We start from the raw sequence: 16,025 nt of genomic DNA on the forward strand, positions 1-16,025 counted from the left end.
ACCTCTGTAATTATTTGTATCTAAAGCGTCACCTTTACCTTTGTAACAATTGACTATGGTGCTGCTACACCAGTCATTGGGTATGACTCCTTCGTGTACCACCTGGTTAACAATACGGGTGACTAGGCTATAGCCGACACTGCCAGATATTTTGAGCATCTTGCAGTGATTCCTGATGGGCTGGGGGCTTTCCCTGTCTTCATACTCATAATTGCTTTATCTACCATGGAACTGTCAACTCGGATAGCTGGTCCCTCTGTTGGGTCGACATTCGGCAGATTCTCTTTATTGAGCAATCTTTCATAGTGGCATCTCCAAACCTTCTTCTTAGCAGCCTCATTTAGAGCAAGCGTACCATCATCCATGCGAACACATTTCTCTCCCACGACATCACGATTCTCCCTCACACACTGTCTTGCAACACGAAATACTTCAAGTCTTTGGTCCTCACGGCGCAGAACATTGGCAAACTTTTTCTTATCTGCTTCCCCTCTGGCTAGATAAACCTGTCTCCTAGCTTCCCTTCTGGCAGTCTGATACAATTCCCTGCTACCTCCATTCTTCCAAGCCTGTTTCTTTTGTCTGATAGCCCTGTCAACCACACTGTTCCACCACCAAGTTACTTTGGGTCGAGTGGGGACTTTACACCAGCCACAGATCTGGTCGGTGGCTCTCAGCAGGTTGTCCTGTAGGAACCACCAGTTGTCTTCCATGTTGTATGATGCTATATCCCCTTCTATTTCGTCAAATACTTCGAGTAACATGTCTCTAAATCTCTGTTCGTTTGCTGGATCTTTAAGTTTCCAAACCCTTCTCCTCCAAGTCGGTCTACTTCTGGGCATCCTTTTTGCCTTGATCCCGAAGTCGATAACTACGAATCTGTGTTGAGGGGTACATTCTTCGCTAGGGAAGGTTTTGGCATTTATAAGCCGCCCTCTTTCCCTATTTCTGACGAGGATGTAGTCGATTTGGCTAGAGTGTCTGCCGGAGCGGTAGGTAACTAGGTGACAGGCAGGTTTCTTGAAGTTGATATTGCAAAACCATAAGATCGTTTGCATCACAGAACTCCAGCAGTCTGGTTCCCTCCTCATTGCGGGAACCGAAGCCATAGCCTCTATGTATACTATGGAAGCCCCCTGCATGACCATTGAAATCACCAGCCACAAAGAGAAGGTCCCTGTCATCCGTCAATGAGGTAGTTTGCAGGGGGGTGTCATAGAATTGGTCTTTCTGCCCATCCGGTAGCCCCGGTTGAGGGGCATAGGCCGAGATGACAGTAGCTAACCTATGATGAAGCACTAGCCTAATCTTAAGTACTCTGTCATACATACATACATACATACATACATACATATATATATATATATATATATATATATATATATATATACACACACATATATATATGCATATATATATATATACATATATATATATATATAAGGTAAGCAGAGTTAGCGGCTGTAGTAACCGACTAAGGGATAAAATATCCGTATTTACTATCGGTATCAGTTAGCTGTGCTATCCCTGGCCATGGGTATGCAGGCACACTCTGCTCGTAGAGTACAGGTAACAACAGAATAAACAAAAGTTTATTAGGAATCAGATTTAAATAATCAGAAAATGAAGAAAACTTTAGATCAACAAACAAAACAATTGGACCACATGTGTAGCTTATTATTTAATAATAAACATGAGATAACATAACATTCATGTGACATAACAATTCTTACGGCCGTTCCCGCTTCCGATGCAGCTTCATCAGAGTGAATGCAAAAGCATCCAAAAAATAAACAAAAGGAAGAGAGAATTGGAAAGAAAACATGGCTTAGAGAAGAAGCCTGGGGACTTATATATTAAAATCATACATTCTTCCATCATAGGGCTTCGAAGTCAGTAAACAAAAGAGTGATCTAGCAATGGTCTAGGGAAAAAATGTTTTCAGATTATTTCCATATAAAGGGGTAACCAAGATGTTTTAAAAGTTGTGAAAAGAAGTTAGCAAAAAAATAATACAAGAAAATTGCTGACATGTCTAGAAAGAGAGCAGTACCTGTGTTATCATAAAAATCTCTGGCAGATATTTATCCAAAACAATACCGTAAGGTACGTATGATAGTGAACTTACTGAAATATTACAGAGAACACCACTTGTTGTTCACAATAGGATAGACCGAAGTCTATCCATCTCTACAATTGGTCAATTCTATTTTATTTACATATCCATTGAAACAGTTTTAACTTTTGCCCTGAAATGAAAAATGTGAACCCCTACCCTACTCCCACCCGGTCCTCCCCTCCCCCAGCAGTCACCAACCCACACTCTGCCCCTCCGGACAGACACATGCACAAATATCCAGGTGCCCGAAATTCCCCTATCCCCAACCCCAAAAATGTGTCATACCGTGGTTTATAACCATTCAAACAGAAAGTTAAGAAACAAAATAAAAAAAGATGAACTCCCATGTTGGTGCACGTGACAAGGTGTGAGGGTCTGCCCGAGCACTCCGGATGCACCCTGGTGAGTAAGGAATGGACCTGAATACAGAAATTGACGCAAGTAAATTTCCACCAACAGTGAGCTTTCGTAACCTATATCTCAGAAACGACTAACTGATAAGAATGTAATGAATTAATTCTTATTTTAAATGTGTTAAAAAGTCTAAATGAGGTTGCTCAGATTGTGCAGTTGAGTGGCCTTCATTTCATTTTACATTACTTTTAGCCATCTTTTGTATTCGTTTTTTGCTTTGAGACCTTGTGCTTCCAGTAGACTGCACGGTACAGTGGTCTGTAATTCACCACAAAGTACACCAGAGCTGATACAGATTCCACAGGGTACAGCAGGTCAAAAACTATTGTAGACATATGGTACCCCAGACAGGATATTATAGTAGACTGCCGGGTACAGTAGGTCAGCATGCTATAAAGACCATAGTGTATAGTAGGCCAAACATTCGTGCCCTAGATGAACGAACATGACAAATAACACAGAAGACAGTAGATGGTATAATATAGAAGTTACAATATACAGCACTCAACTATGTTGACCACGGGACAGTTGATGGGAGAGTCTGCTAGAGCAACTTTGATATGATTGGAATTAAAAGAGGAAATGATTTAAAGAGAACCTTATCAATACAACAACAACTACAATAACTTTATTGCATCTAAAGTAAATAAATATAATGACAATCCTTTCTTCTATAGGTACAAGGCCTGAAATTTTTAGGGAGGGAATTAGTCGATTACATCGACCCCAGTTTTTAACTGGTACTTGATTTATCGACCCCTGAAAGAATGAAAGGCAAAGTCGATCTTGGCCGTATTTGAACTCAGAACGTGAAGACAGACAAAATACCGCTAAGCATTTCACCTGGCATGCTAAAGGTTCTGCCAGTGAAATACTGGGGTTGAGCTAATTGAATGGACCCCTCCCCCAAAATTTCGGGCCTTGTGCCTAGAGTAGAAAAGAATAATCCTTTCTACTGGAAGCACAAGGTCTCAAATTTGTGGGGAGGGGACTAGTTGATTACATCGATCCCAGTGTGTCACTGGTACTTAAGTATTTTGCCAGCTCGCCACCTTAATAAATATAATAATGATAAAAATATTGAGACTCACCTTGATGTTGAAAGAGACGGTGTTTAACGTTACATTGTGTGGACCAAGTAAATATATTGATACAGCTGCAGATAAGACATGGATACGTTTGTCCAAAACACAAAATAAGAATTTATAAAAAATACAGAAAAGTTGAATTTCAAAAATAAAATAAAACAATTTTTATTTATTGAATCCTTTGGGAATATTTGAAACTTAGTTCACACATTTATAGAAAAAGTAATATTGAATAAAGACACCAACAAATAAAGATATACAAACGTCCGTCCTAAATTGAAAGTATGTAGTGAGACCTGCAAGTAAAAACAGTGCTGTTGTTGTTGTTGTCACTGATGACCCCAGCTCAGTTTTGATCGAAGGTTTTGCAGCCGCGACCATTATGTATATATTTTTTTTTTTTCAGACACAGTGTATCTAGGATCACATCATTCAATGCATTTTGCTTTGGTTGCAATTTATTTCAGGTTCAGCAACCACAATGAGATTTATTATACAGAACATGCTGACATCGCTGTGTGGTTATGAAGCTCACTTTTGCAACCATGTGGTTTCAGGTTCAGCCCCCCAAACCCCACCCCACTGAGCGGCACCTTGAGCAAGTTTCTTCTGCTATAACCTCAAGGCCAACCAACACCTTGTAACAAGTGGAAACTATGTGGAAGTCCATTGAAAATGTGTGTGTGTGTATCTTTGGGCTTGTATTTTTCCTCTTACCAATGCTAGACCACTGGTGTTGGTTTTTTTACATCCCTGTAATTTAGCAGTTTGGCAAAGAGTAAGTGCTGGACTTTAAAAAATAAAGACCAGGTTCGAACTCACCAAAAACCTTTCAAGGAGTGTCCTGGCATGATCACCGTCTAATAACTGAAACAGAATATAAAGGACAAGAGCATGGATAATTGAATTTGTGTACCCTCAACTTGAAATACATAAACTGGATGAAGACAAGAACTACAGCAACAAGAGCAAAAACCAGAAACAATGCTGGAAATCTATCTTCTTGTCACTGGTCATGAAGCAACTGGTCATGAAGCAGGGGATCCATAACATTTTGAGCTTTAGGGCAACAAAAATATATGTCCCCCACTGACTTTTCTAGCTCCCTAGCAAAAAAAAAAAAAAAGAGATTTAGTGATTAGAGTTTCTGGCTCACAGTTGTGAGTTTGATTGCCAGCAGTGCATTGTGCCCTTGAGCAAAACACTTTATAACACGCTACTCCAGACCAATCAGCTGACAAATATGTGTTGTACCTATAATTCAAAAGGCCAACCTTGTCACATTCTGTGTCACACTGAATCTCCCTGAGAACTACGTTAAAGGTACAAGTATCTGTGGAGTGCTCAGTCACTTCCAGTTTAATTTCACGAGCAGGCTGTGCTGTTGATCAAACACGTGCCATGAGTAATTACCCAGTTGGTGATATTTATGTAGTAAGACACACAAAACAGATAAGCTAAACACAGGTGCGTGACTGAGTTGGAGGCAAATTTACTTCTGCCTTTATAGCGCATAAAGAAAACACTGTTGTAGGAATGTACACAGCATGTATGCTATGTGTAGTTATAATATGGAGATTGAAAGGCAAGGGCAAATTATGCCTACCTAATCTACAAACAAATCAAATATTTTGCATTTTATGCATAGTAATGAAAATAACCTTCATAATTTTATTGAATTAGGTGCATATTTTGCCATAAAAGGAAAATGTTGCTATTGATCTATTCTATTCAGGGTAAGCACTGCCTACCTAGGCAGCATATCCCTGATTTATATATACCATATGTAAGAATTATTTCATGTCCTTTTGAAAGTTGATATAATTCTTATGAGCGATGATTTATATTTCCAGGTATTTCTAAGTAACAGGTTGTATTCTTCGATCGTTCTCCAACTAAATCCTGATAATATTCAGCATCCATTACATTAAAGGCGCCACCTTTATCTACCTCTTTGATAACATTTATTTTGTCGTTTAGGAAATGCAGTTTCTTTGTTGTATAACTACGCTGTTGCTTGTGTCACAGCTGCAAACACTACTGTCATTGCTCCAAACAATGATTCATGTCTGTTAATATTAACCTAGGACTAAGATGGGAAACTGGTGGAATCCTACAATATGTAATGTCATGTTTATAATATTTTACTTATTCTTCCTTGCAGCTGAGTAACTGCCATTCAATCACTGTTCATTACCATTGTATAGAAGCAAAGTTTTCCTTCTCTGTTGTCCATGCTGGCATGGGTTGGACAATTTAACCAGGGATGGTAAGCTGAGGAGCTGCACCAGACTCCTGTCTGATTTGACAAGGCTTCTATGGCTGGATGCCCTTCCTAACATCAAGCACACTGAGAGTGTAATGGGGGCTTTTACATGCCACCAGCATGGGTGCCGGTTGCGTGACACCAATATCTGCAATGACGACAATTTTCCTTGGCTTGATGGCTCTTCTATTCAAGGACAACATATTCTTTTTTTGGGGAGGGGACCAGTCGATTAGATTGACCCAGTACGCAACTAGTACTTAATTTATTGACCCCGAAAGGACGAAAAGCAAAGTCAACTTTGGTAGAATTTGAACTCAGAATGTAAAGACATGAAATACCGCTAAGTATTTCGCCCAGCGTGCTAACGATTCTGCCACCTTTCAAGCACTGCATATTGCCAAAGGCCTCAGTCATTTGTCGTTGCCTCTGTGAGGCCCCAAATCTTGAAAGGTGCTCTTTACATGCCACCAGTATGGGTGTTAGCTATGCAACACCAGCATCAGTGTGGCCCAATACTTGAAACGTGATCGTTACATTCCACTGGCATGGATACCAGTTACATGACACTGACAATGGCCACAACTATGATTTCACTTGGTTGTTGTTGGTGAATAATTGAAAGGACACAATTGATCCCTTCAAGAAAAAACCATCATTCCTAATTGCCCGTGACCAGGTGAAGCGGAAAAAGTGGAGAAACTGGAGGCACAGGCAGTTATGTTCATTGATTGTTTTCGTTTCTGAAAGTGTTGCTGCTGCTTATTTAATACAGGTAGCAGTGAAATGATCAGAGAATAGAAGATGGCTTCAGAGAGCTGTGAAAGAAGGAAATGCAGATATGCAGATGTGGGAATTAGCAACCAGCTTAGAATTTAGAAGACAGTACTCCCACTGTCTTCTTGACACTGGAAGGAAAAGCTATAGAAGTTGTGCAAGAAATAGATATCGCTATTATAAATACTGATGATTAAATGGGATAACTATACCAGAAATTGGATACACCTTTCCATAGATTGAAACCAATTATTGTTTATCGTGTATGAACCATTTGAACAATATGAACAACCAAAGGAAATGACAGGGAGTGACTATTTCATCCAGTGTAATCAACGTGTTGCAGGACATGGAAACAACAAAATAATTTACCTGACACTTGTAATTGTGTGTATCATCATCATCATCGTTGTCGTTTAACGTCCGATTTCCATGCTAGCATGGGTTGGACGGTTCAACCAGGGTCTGCACCAGGCTCCAGTCTGATCTGGCAGTGTTTCTACAGCTGGATGCCCTTCCTAACGGTAACCGCTCCAAGAGTGTAGTGGGTGCTTTTTACGTGCCACCAGCACAGGGGCCAGAGGAGGCTGGCAACGGCCACGATCAGTTGGTGCTTTTTATGTGCCACCGATACGGAAGCCAGTCAAGGTGGCACTGGCAGACATAGAAAAGCACAAATCTGACATCAGGAAAATGGGTAACTGATGAAAGCTATGATGTGTGTGCTAATTCCGTCTGCTATGTCAAAGCAGATAAAATACGTTTTGTGTGACTACACACCCAATGCTTCATCAGAAACCAACTCCTGTTGCAGTGAAAATAAAATATAAAAAAAGGTTGGATGTTATTTATAACAAAAGAAAAGTGTGGACTTGAAATAAAGTGCATTATGATCATACAAAGATTCAATCATAGACATATTTCTTGGAGGTCTTATCATCAGATCTTATCTGGTGTCCTTTTTTATAACACCTCCCACTACTTCAACAGCTTGAATGTTGGAAAAGATGCCTACATGACCAGTGATCGGAGTACAATTTATTTCAAGTTCCCTGTTTGGTTTGGTTGTAAGAAACATCCAACCTTTTTTTTATTGTTATTGCAATTGGAGGAGTGCTGGTTTCTGATGAAGAGTTGGGTGTGTGTCCACACATATTTTATCTGTGACAAACGTTGTGTTGATGAATCAACAACAAAGGAGATGATGATTTCATGTTTTTCAGAGAGACAATTGGTTCTGTAGTCATGGGTAGTGATGCTTCTGGAACTGTATATGGCACAAAGCAGAATGTGTTTTGGAAACACTATCAGATCAAATAAGATAGGAGATCTGGGAAGGAAAAAAATACGTTTGCACTGGTGTAGCTAGAGTGTGTGCCACTTGGGGCGGCCCTTTCGTTTGCCATCCCCGGACCCCACAGAATACACATATTGCCTACAGCAGACCCAAAAGTGCTGCCCAGGCAAAATTTACAGAGCTGTGATTGAGCATTCCTTTCCCATCAGTAGCAGAGAAACACAGCTGTTCTGTATGTATTTGTCCACTGTCTTGGCATTGCCAACTGGTGGAGTTATGTTGAACAGCTGTTGTTGTGCGTGAACATTTGACTCTTATAAGCCAAGTCCATAGTAACGGTTGCCCAGCCACCTTCTTTTAATCAGGCAGGTAAGGCAGTTTTTCTTTGTCCAGTGGGTATGGTAAAAGAGATTGTCAAGTGGATGAGGTTGAGAGGTTTGAGGACAGAGACATTCCTCTTTGGTACTGTCTTCACTGGGTTAACTTACTGAGGTTTAGGTTTATTTTTTCTATTAATTTCTTTAAGAGAAAAAAAACATTAATTTGAAAAAGATGCAACTCAAAATGACATAAGTTGAGATATGCCTGTATATATATATATATATATAAATATATATGTTGTTGTATTTGGGGATGGTCATGTTGCCAGTTTAGCTAATAAAAACACACGCACTGTATATTTGGTGTTAATTTGCTTCAGCTTTATATTACATTACATTAATCCTATTTCGGCCAGAGTTCTTTCGTCACACTTCTGTGACCTCATCAGTGGTCCTTTGCTCTCTTCTTTGATGTAAAAATAGATTTTTTTGCACACACACACACACACAAAATTGGTACTATTCAAGAAGAGTGGTCCTGGTGCGCGCACTCGCTAGTCGATCCTACAACGATTATCTAACGTGAATGCGCAAAACATGTATGAGGGTTCTTTTAAAACAAAGTAAATAAAACACACTGTTTGTAAACATGTCAAGTAAATAAACACGTAGAATCATAACAATGCCTTCAGTGAGTTGTTTATTATCCCATCAAGAACAAAATAATACATAACATGGTGGCAGCAATAAATACTAATCGAAAACAGTGCCTTTACAACAAAACAGGAAAACAACAAACCTAAAATTTAACAAACTGAATATTGCTTCGTCTTCGGGGACACACACACGAGGATCAAAAAAATGGCAGCCTCCGTCGCCGTACAGATGAATCTACATCCGACCATGAACTGGTACGTGGATGATATCGTGGAAGCGTTCAAGAAATTTAAACAGAAAACTCAACTGGCTTTCAAAAGCTTCCTTAAAGGTACAACTGCCGATGAAAAGGGAAGCTACATCCTTTTATGGACGGGAGAGAAGGGTCTAGACCTATTCAATAGTTGGGATATGTCAGAATCGGATTGCAATAATCCAGACATACTTTTAGAGAAATTTGAAAGGCACCTAGAGCCCAGATCAAACCATAGAATTCATAGGTATGAATTCCAGGGCCTGAAACAAGACCCACAAGAAACAACTGACAACTTCCTGTCCAGACTAAAGAATGTTGCCGAGAAGTGCAAATTCAAAGAAAAGGACGAAAGGATTGCTGATCAACTTCTATGGGGGTGTGCTCATAAAGAAGTCCAGAAATCTCTCATCGGTAAGGATGCTCTCCAGCTGGCAGAGGCAGTAGATACTGCAAGAGCATTCGAAGCCACTACCAAACAAATGGCATCACTTACTTTACAAACAAACACAGTAGGCAGCAGTGTAGATATTGTATCTAGACATAAGACGAAACATACCCACAAACAGAGAACATGCCAGTACTGTGGTACAGAGCATGAGTTCAATGACCTGAGGAAATGTCCTGCATTCGGTACACACTGCAAAGCATGTGGAAAACCCAACCACTGGGGAAAAATGTGTAGACTAGCAAAATCTCAAAAATATAAGCCCCAATTTTCAAAGTGGAGTGGTAAGAGAAGATAAAGAGATGTACATGCCCAACATCTGGAAGAAAACACCTCAGAGGAGTAATTCTTGGCAGTCGGCACAATAAATGTGCATGAGATGGGAAATGACAACCAGAAAAAAAATGAGGCATATACAACAATACAAATTCAAAGGAAGTCAGGCAAGAAACGAATTATCATTGACTTAAAGCTGAAGATTGACACTGGAGCCCAGAGTAATATCTTACCTATCAACCTCTACAAAAAGATGTTCCCAGAACACATGATACAAGAGGATAAAGTCAAAGAAGGAATCATCACTGCATAAGGAGGTACCAGGATTCCACAACTGGCCAAAGCAACCATTACAGGGACACACAAAGGAAAAATAATCAAGTGTTCTTTTTATGTCGCAAGAACAGGACCTGCAATTCTTGGACTTGATACCTGTCAAAAGCTTAATATTGTGTCAGTCAACGGTGAAGTGAAGGCAGCTCCAAGCAGGATTGACAGAAATATGCCTATCAAAAACCTCACAAAATCACCAGCCAGACTATCCTCACATGATAAACAGGAGATGGAAGGACTAAGTGTCAAGGTCCACCACATTGTAAATGTGACAAACACAAAGCTGGAACAAATCAAAGAGACCAGCAAAGACGAAGAACTCCAGCTCCTTACTCAGATGGTGATTCAGGGGTGGCCAGAGAAGAGACATCAGGTGCAGCCCCTCATTCGTGAATATTGGGCCATCCACGATGACATAGCAGTGGAAAATGGAATCCTGATGGCTGGATCCCGAATAATTATACCCAAATCAATGCAAAAAGAAATTCTAGAAAAGATCCACCAAGGGCATCTGGGAATGGAAAAATGCAAACTCTGAGCCAAGTCAGCTGTATATTGGGTAGGCATGTACAAAGATATAGAAAAGATGGTTTCTGCATGCCACATCTGTCAAAAGTACAGGAACACACAACGAAAGGAGGAAATGATATCCAGTGACATTCCAAGAAGGCCATGGCAAACTATTGGAGTAGATCTGTTCACAACGAACCAAGAATTGTACTTGATTATGGTCTGCTACTACTCCAAATTCCCATTTGTGAGAAAAGTGAAAGACCTGAGAGCCAAAACAATAACTACAGTGGCTCGAAGACTTGTAGCAGAGCAAGGAATACCAGAGCAGATCATTTGTGACAATGGAACCCAGTTCACATCTCAAGAATTCAAAAAGCCAGCCAATGAGTATGGGTTCAACATTGTAACCTCATCTCCACACTACCCCAAAGGTCATGGATTCATTGAAAGACAGGTGCAGACCGTCGAGAGAACATTTGTCAAATGCTGAGAAACCAAGGAAGATTCACACCTGGCTCTTTTGTCCCTACGAGCAGACATGAAATGCCCAGCAGAAATGCTGAATGGTAGGAAATATAAGACCACCCTGCCAACTAAGATCCAACCTCCTATTGACCAGGAAGAGACAAGGGCAAAGCTAGCAGCCACTCAAGAACAAGCACACAAATATTGCAACATGCACAATATTTACCTGGATCAACTTTCTAAATGCGAATTACCAACAAAGAAAAAAAATTTTTATGTAAAAATAGATTTTTTTTGCACACACACTGAAGACATGATTATGATTGTACGTGTTTTACTTGACATGTTTACAAACAGTATCTATAGCGGAGTGATACACACTGTGCGTATCTGCCCTAGACACAGTTCATACAGCTTAGTAGATGCGCTTAACAAAATAGTACTACTAGTGGGGATGTATTCATACATACGTATACCTACGCATGCACATAGATATGAAAGTGTAACATCCCTTCTTGAAAAAAAAAAGGATATTTTGGCAATGAAAAAATAGAAGTAATCTCCCTTATACTAATGGATTGTCAGCGCAAGGGTGGCAATCCTGCAGCAGAAACCGTGGGATTATTCTGCCCACACACATGGTTTTCTGCTTCCTAATCCAGCAGAAGTAGTTGTTTTATTATTTTTCTCTTTTAACGGTATCGAATCGGTGGATCTTGTTCTCTGCACTGGTGTCTGAGGTGTGTCGTTGGGCTGCTGATGGGTGGTTGGTGTCCGTTGGGGTGATGATTCTGTGGAAACACGGATTCTGTTTGTGCCGTCATCTGCTGTGCATGTTGTGGTTCTTGTTGGTGTTGTCACTGATGCTGCAGGTGTTGCGCGTGTTATTCTCGATAGCTTTGGTGTTGGGCGGATGTGGGCCCGTTTACGTCTCAGCTGCCTACCAGATTCAGTTTCTATAATGTACGATCTTGGAGTTTCAGCTCTACTGACAACTTGTGCTGGGATCCATGTTTTAGTTATAGGATCTTGAGTATGCACATGTTGTCCTCCAAGTATCTCAGGTAAATATTGTGCATGTTTGTTGTAATATTTCTGCGCTTGTTCTTGAGTGGCTGCAAGCTTTGCCCTTGTCTCTTCCTGTTCAATAGGAGGTTGGATCTTAGTAGGCAGGGTGGTCAAGAACGAAAGAATACATAACATTCACATATTTCACAGCAAAATGGTTTTCCTATGGTGTATATTCTTTTCTACTCGAGGCACAAGGCCCGAAATTTTGGAGAATGGGATCAGTCGATTAGATCGACCCTAGTACGCAACTGATACTTAATTTATCGACCCCGAAAGGATGAAAGGCAAAGTGAAGCTCGGCGGAGTTTGAACTCAGAACGTAAAGACAGACGAAATACCGATTTCTTTATTACCCATAAAGGGTTATACAAAGAATTTTTAAGACATCACAAAACATAAAGACAATACAAAACGCAACAAACATAAAATCGGGGAACTAAAAATTACAAAAGCGAATGATAATAGTAGAAGAAAAATTAAAATAAAATGATAATATGCAAGAATGAAAAAATGAGGCGCAATGTCCACTCGGGTGGTTACATTTATCCAGTTTTTCACTTTTACGTTCAACATCATGTAAACATTTTAACAGTTTTGCAACTCAAAAAATTGAAATACTCGCGTTATTTTTCTCCCATTAATCACTGTTACTTCCGTCCTTATCAACTGTAAGTAATCAGTTCTAGGGGGTGGTGTCTCCACCAACCATACCCTTTTCGTTATTATATCTTCACCAAGTTCTTTTATGTAATCCCAGTAGTTTTCCTCACGTATCAAAATGCATTTCTCAGCACATTTCTCTGGCATCTTCACTCTTATTATTTCCTCCAATCTCTCGACTTTACTCTCCATCTGCTCACAATTCTCATACTTTATCAAAACCCCCTTGTATTGGACATCTTTATCCGTTCTCTCCTCCTCTTCTTGTACATTATTAGTTTCTGGCTTTTCTATCTCTTTTTTGTTTTCTGTTGACCGTTCCTTTGACTTATTTTTCTTTTGCTTTTTCAGGTTAGTAGCTCCATTTTCGTTCTTCTCCTTTGTTTTCTCTGTTTCACACTTTTGTCTCTCTTTCAATTCCTCAGTATGATCTACAATGTTTTCCTCCTCTGCTTGTGCTTTCTCTTGCTGTGGCTGTGTGAACTCATATAGGGGGCATTTGGTCTTCATATGACCTCTTTCCCCGCATATGTAGCAATTTGGTTTCCTTCCCTCGACTACAACATTTAACGTTCCCTCATCCTCCACTTCTATCTGGTAGGGAATTCTTTCTATGTCCTCGAATGTGGCAAAAAGCCACATTTCGAGTTCAAATCCCCACCATTTGTGCACTTTTGATTTCGCCACTGGTCCCACTTCCAGCTCCTCCATGGTTGCAGCCAGCACTGTTGCAACCAGCCACTCTGGTTTAATTTCTGGTGTAACTCTGGGAATACGTATTTTCACACTACTTCTTCCTCTATAACTTGGTAGTAATGCTATTTTTTCATTTCTTAAAATGTTGGTTGCATGCTTGGTTGCCTCTTCTATAGTGGCGAACCTCACCTCTACCGTACCGAACTTTCTTCCTCTGTTGATGTACGTGGCTTCATTCACAATTCCACCCAGGCACTCCTCGATTTCCTCTTCCGTCACCATTTCAATTTTACAGGTTTCGACAGCCTGGGTACGATAAACAACTGTCCTCAGAATTTTGTCTTCTTTAGTCTCTTTTGGGGGGCACAATTTGTATGAGTCTCCCTCTACTTCTATCAAATTCCTGCTTCTGGTCACCTCCTCCATATCCAACTCGATCAATTTGGTTTCCAGCGGCACTGGCTTCCTCGCCGCAGTGGCCTTGGCGTAGCTCTCCATACTGGAGACACTACTACTTGCCATAGCTGCGGAAAAATGCAGCGGCTCGCATGAAACGTAACAGCAATAATTCCACAAAAATCACAATTATTTACAGAGACAACTTCACATAGTTTTCACAAAGTAACACAACAGTATTCACAATAAATCACAGAGCCGTTATACCGCTAAGCATTTCGCCCGGCGTGCAAACGTTTCTGTCCTACAGTATATATTAATTTGTGTGTTATTATGTCACTGTTAGAAGTGAATAATCTTCCACATTTTTCATAATAAAAGGGTTTCTCTCCAGTGTGAATACGTTTTTGAACTGCAAGACAGAAAGATTTGCCACAGATATCACAGTAATATGTTTTTATTATTATTTTTTTAAATAGTATATTTGATTGGTGAGTGTGTAAGAAGGCTTCCAGTAATGTATATATGTTTTATATGAATGTAAAAATAAATATCCGAAGGCAATATTCTTTCGTTAATAAACATAATTTATTCCTTGACCACACACGTGGTAGTAGGAAGCACATGCCAAGGTAATTAAGGGTGTAGTGAGAGACATGAGATAATTTCTTCATAACATCCGAGGTAGTTAGATTTGGTACTTAATAGCTGCAAGATGTAAATATCCAATGCGTTGCGTAGTTGTGAAGCGAGGTAGAAATCCCATGGCAGTAAACGCGTTTTTTAATTGGCGTTAAATCAGCAACGTGTTTTGTCAAATGGACGATCTATCAGCGACGGATGTTCACATCGCAACGGTCAAATGGTAACAGAAATTTTACCATTCAAAACTGGCGCACTTTACCGCTGGGCAGAAGTAGTCACATGTATCCTTCCGCAACCAGCAGTAATTGGATGTTTTGAGCGTAGCACGACTGTGCTCTGCCGTCACAACAAAATAGTCTCGCTAACATGTCTCACTGCAGTTTCTCTCGTGTTTCGTTAAATCGCTGTTTGTAATAAATGATTTCCCACATATATCACAATGAAAAGGTTCTTCTCCAGTGTGACTACGCTTGTGAACTACAAGCCAAGAATTCTTAGAGAAGGATTTCCCACAAATATCACAATGAAAGGCTTTTTCTCGAGTGTGTATTTGTTTGTGTATTTTTAAGTCACAGTTGGTGTTGAAATATTTCCCACAAATTCCACACTGGTAGGGTTTTTCTCCAGTGTGAATTTTCTTGTGTTTCGTTAAATCACTATCAGTGAAACAGGATTTCCCACAAATTTCACAATGGAAAGGTTTCTCTCCCGTGTGGCTACGTTTGTGAATTGTAACATGAGAACTATTAGAAAAGGATTTCCCGCAGATGTCACAATGGAAAGGTTTTTCTCCCGTGTGACGACGTTCATGAACTACAAGATGAGAACTATGTGAGAAAGATTTCCCACAGAGGTCACAACGATAAGGTTTTTCTCCAGTATGACTACGTTTGTGGAGAATGAAACAAAAATTCTGAGCGAAGGATTTCCCACATACGTCACAGTGAAACGGTTTTTCTCCAGTGTGTATCCTTTTGTGTGTTACTAGGTGGTCGTTAGTGATAAAAGATTTTCCACATATTTCGCAGTGGTACGGTTTTTCTCCGGTGTGTTGTCTTTTGTGAACTATAAGATTAGATTTATCAGAGAAAGATGTCCCACATATATCACAATGATACGGTTTTTCCCCAGTGTGTATTCTTTTGTGTCTTGCTAAATTACTGTTAGAGATGAAATATTTTCCACACGTTTCGCAGAGGAATGGTTTTTCTCCAGTGTGTGTTCTTTTGTGTCTTGTTAATGTACCGTTAGAGACAAAAGATCGCTCACATATTTCACAGTGGAAAAGTCTTTTCGTTTCGTGCATTCTTTTGTGTGTGAAGACTTCATGT

General features: G+C 40.0%; 1 protein-coding gene and 1 long non-coding RNA gene across 2 annotated transcripts in view; both read right to left on the reverse strand.

The window, feature by feature from the left end:
• Window positions 1-8,958: 8,958 nt before the first annotated feature.
• Window positions 8,959-16,025, reverse strand: part of LOC128250978 (uncharacterized) — a 7,947-nt gene continuing 880 nt past the window's right edge. The window contains exon 2 of the long non-coding RNA XR_008266885.1: window positions 8,959-12,366. This is a non-coding gene — a long non-coding RNA (uncharacterized LOC128250978). The remainder of the gene's footprint in view (window positions 12,367-16,025) is intronic.
• Window positions 12,622-16,019, reverse strand: LOC106880053 (zinc finger protein ZFP2). The gene has a single exon (XM_014929855.2). The coding sequence runs from the start codon at window positions 15,998-16,000 to the stop codon at window positions 15,056-15,058; it is 945 nt and encodes a 314-aa protein (XP_014785341.1). The 5' UTR covers window positions 16,001-16,019; the 3' UTR covers window positions 12,622-15,055.

Source organism: Octopus bimaculoides, chromosome 27 (assembly GCF_001194135.2).
Source record: "Octopus bimaculoides isolate UCB-OBI-ISO-001 chromosome 27, ASM119413v2, whole genome shotgun sequence".
NCBI classification, from domain to species: Eukaryota; Metazoa; Mollusca; class Cephalopoda; order Octopoda; family Octopodidae; genus Octopus; species Octopus bimaculoides.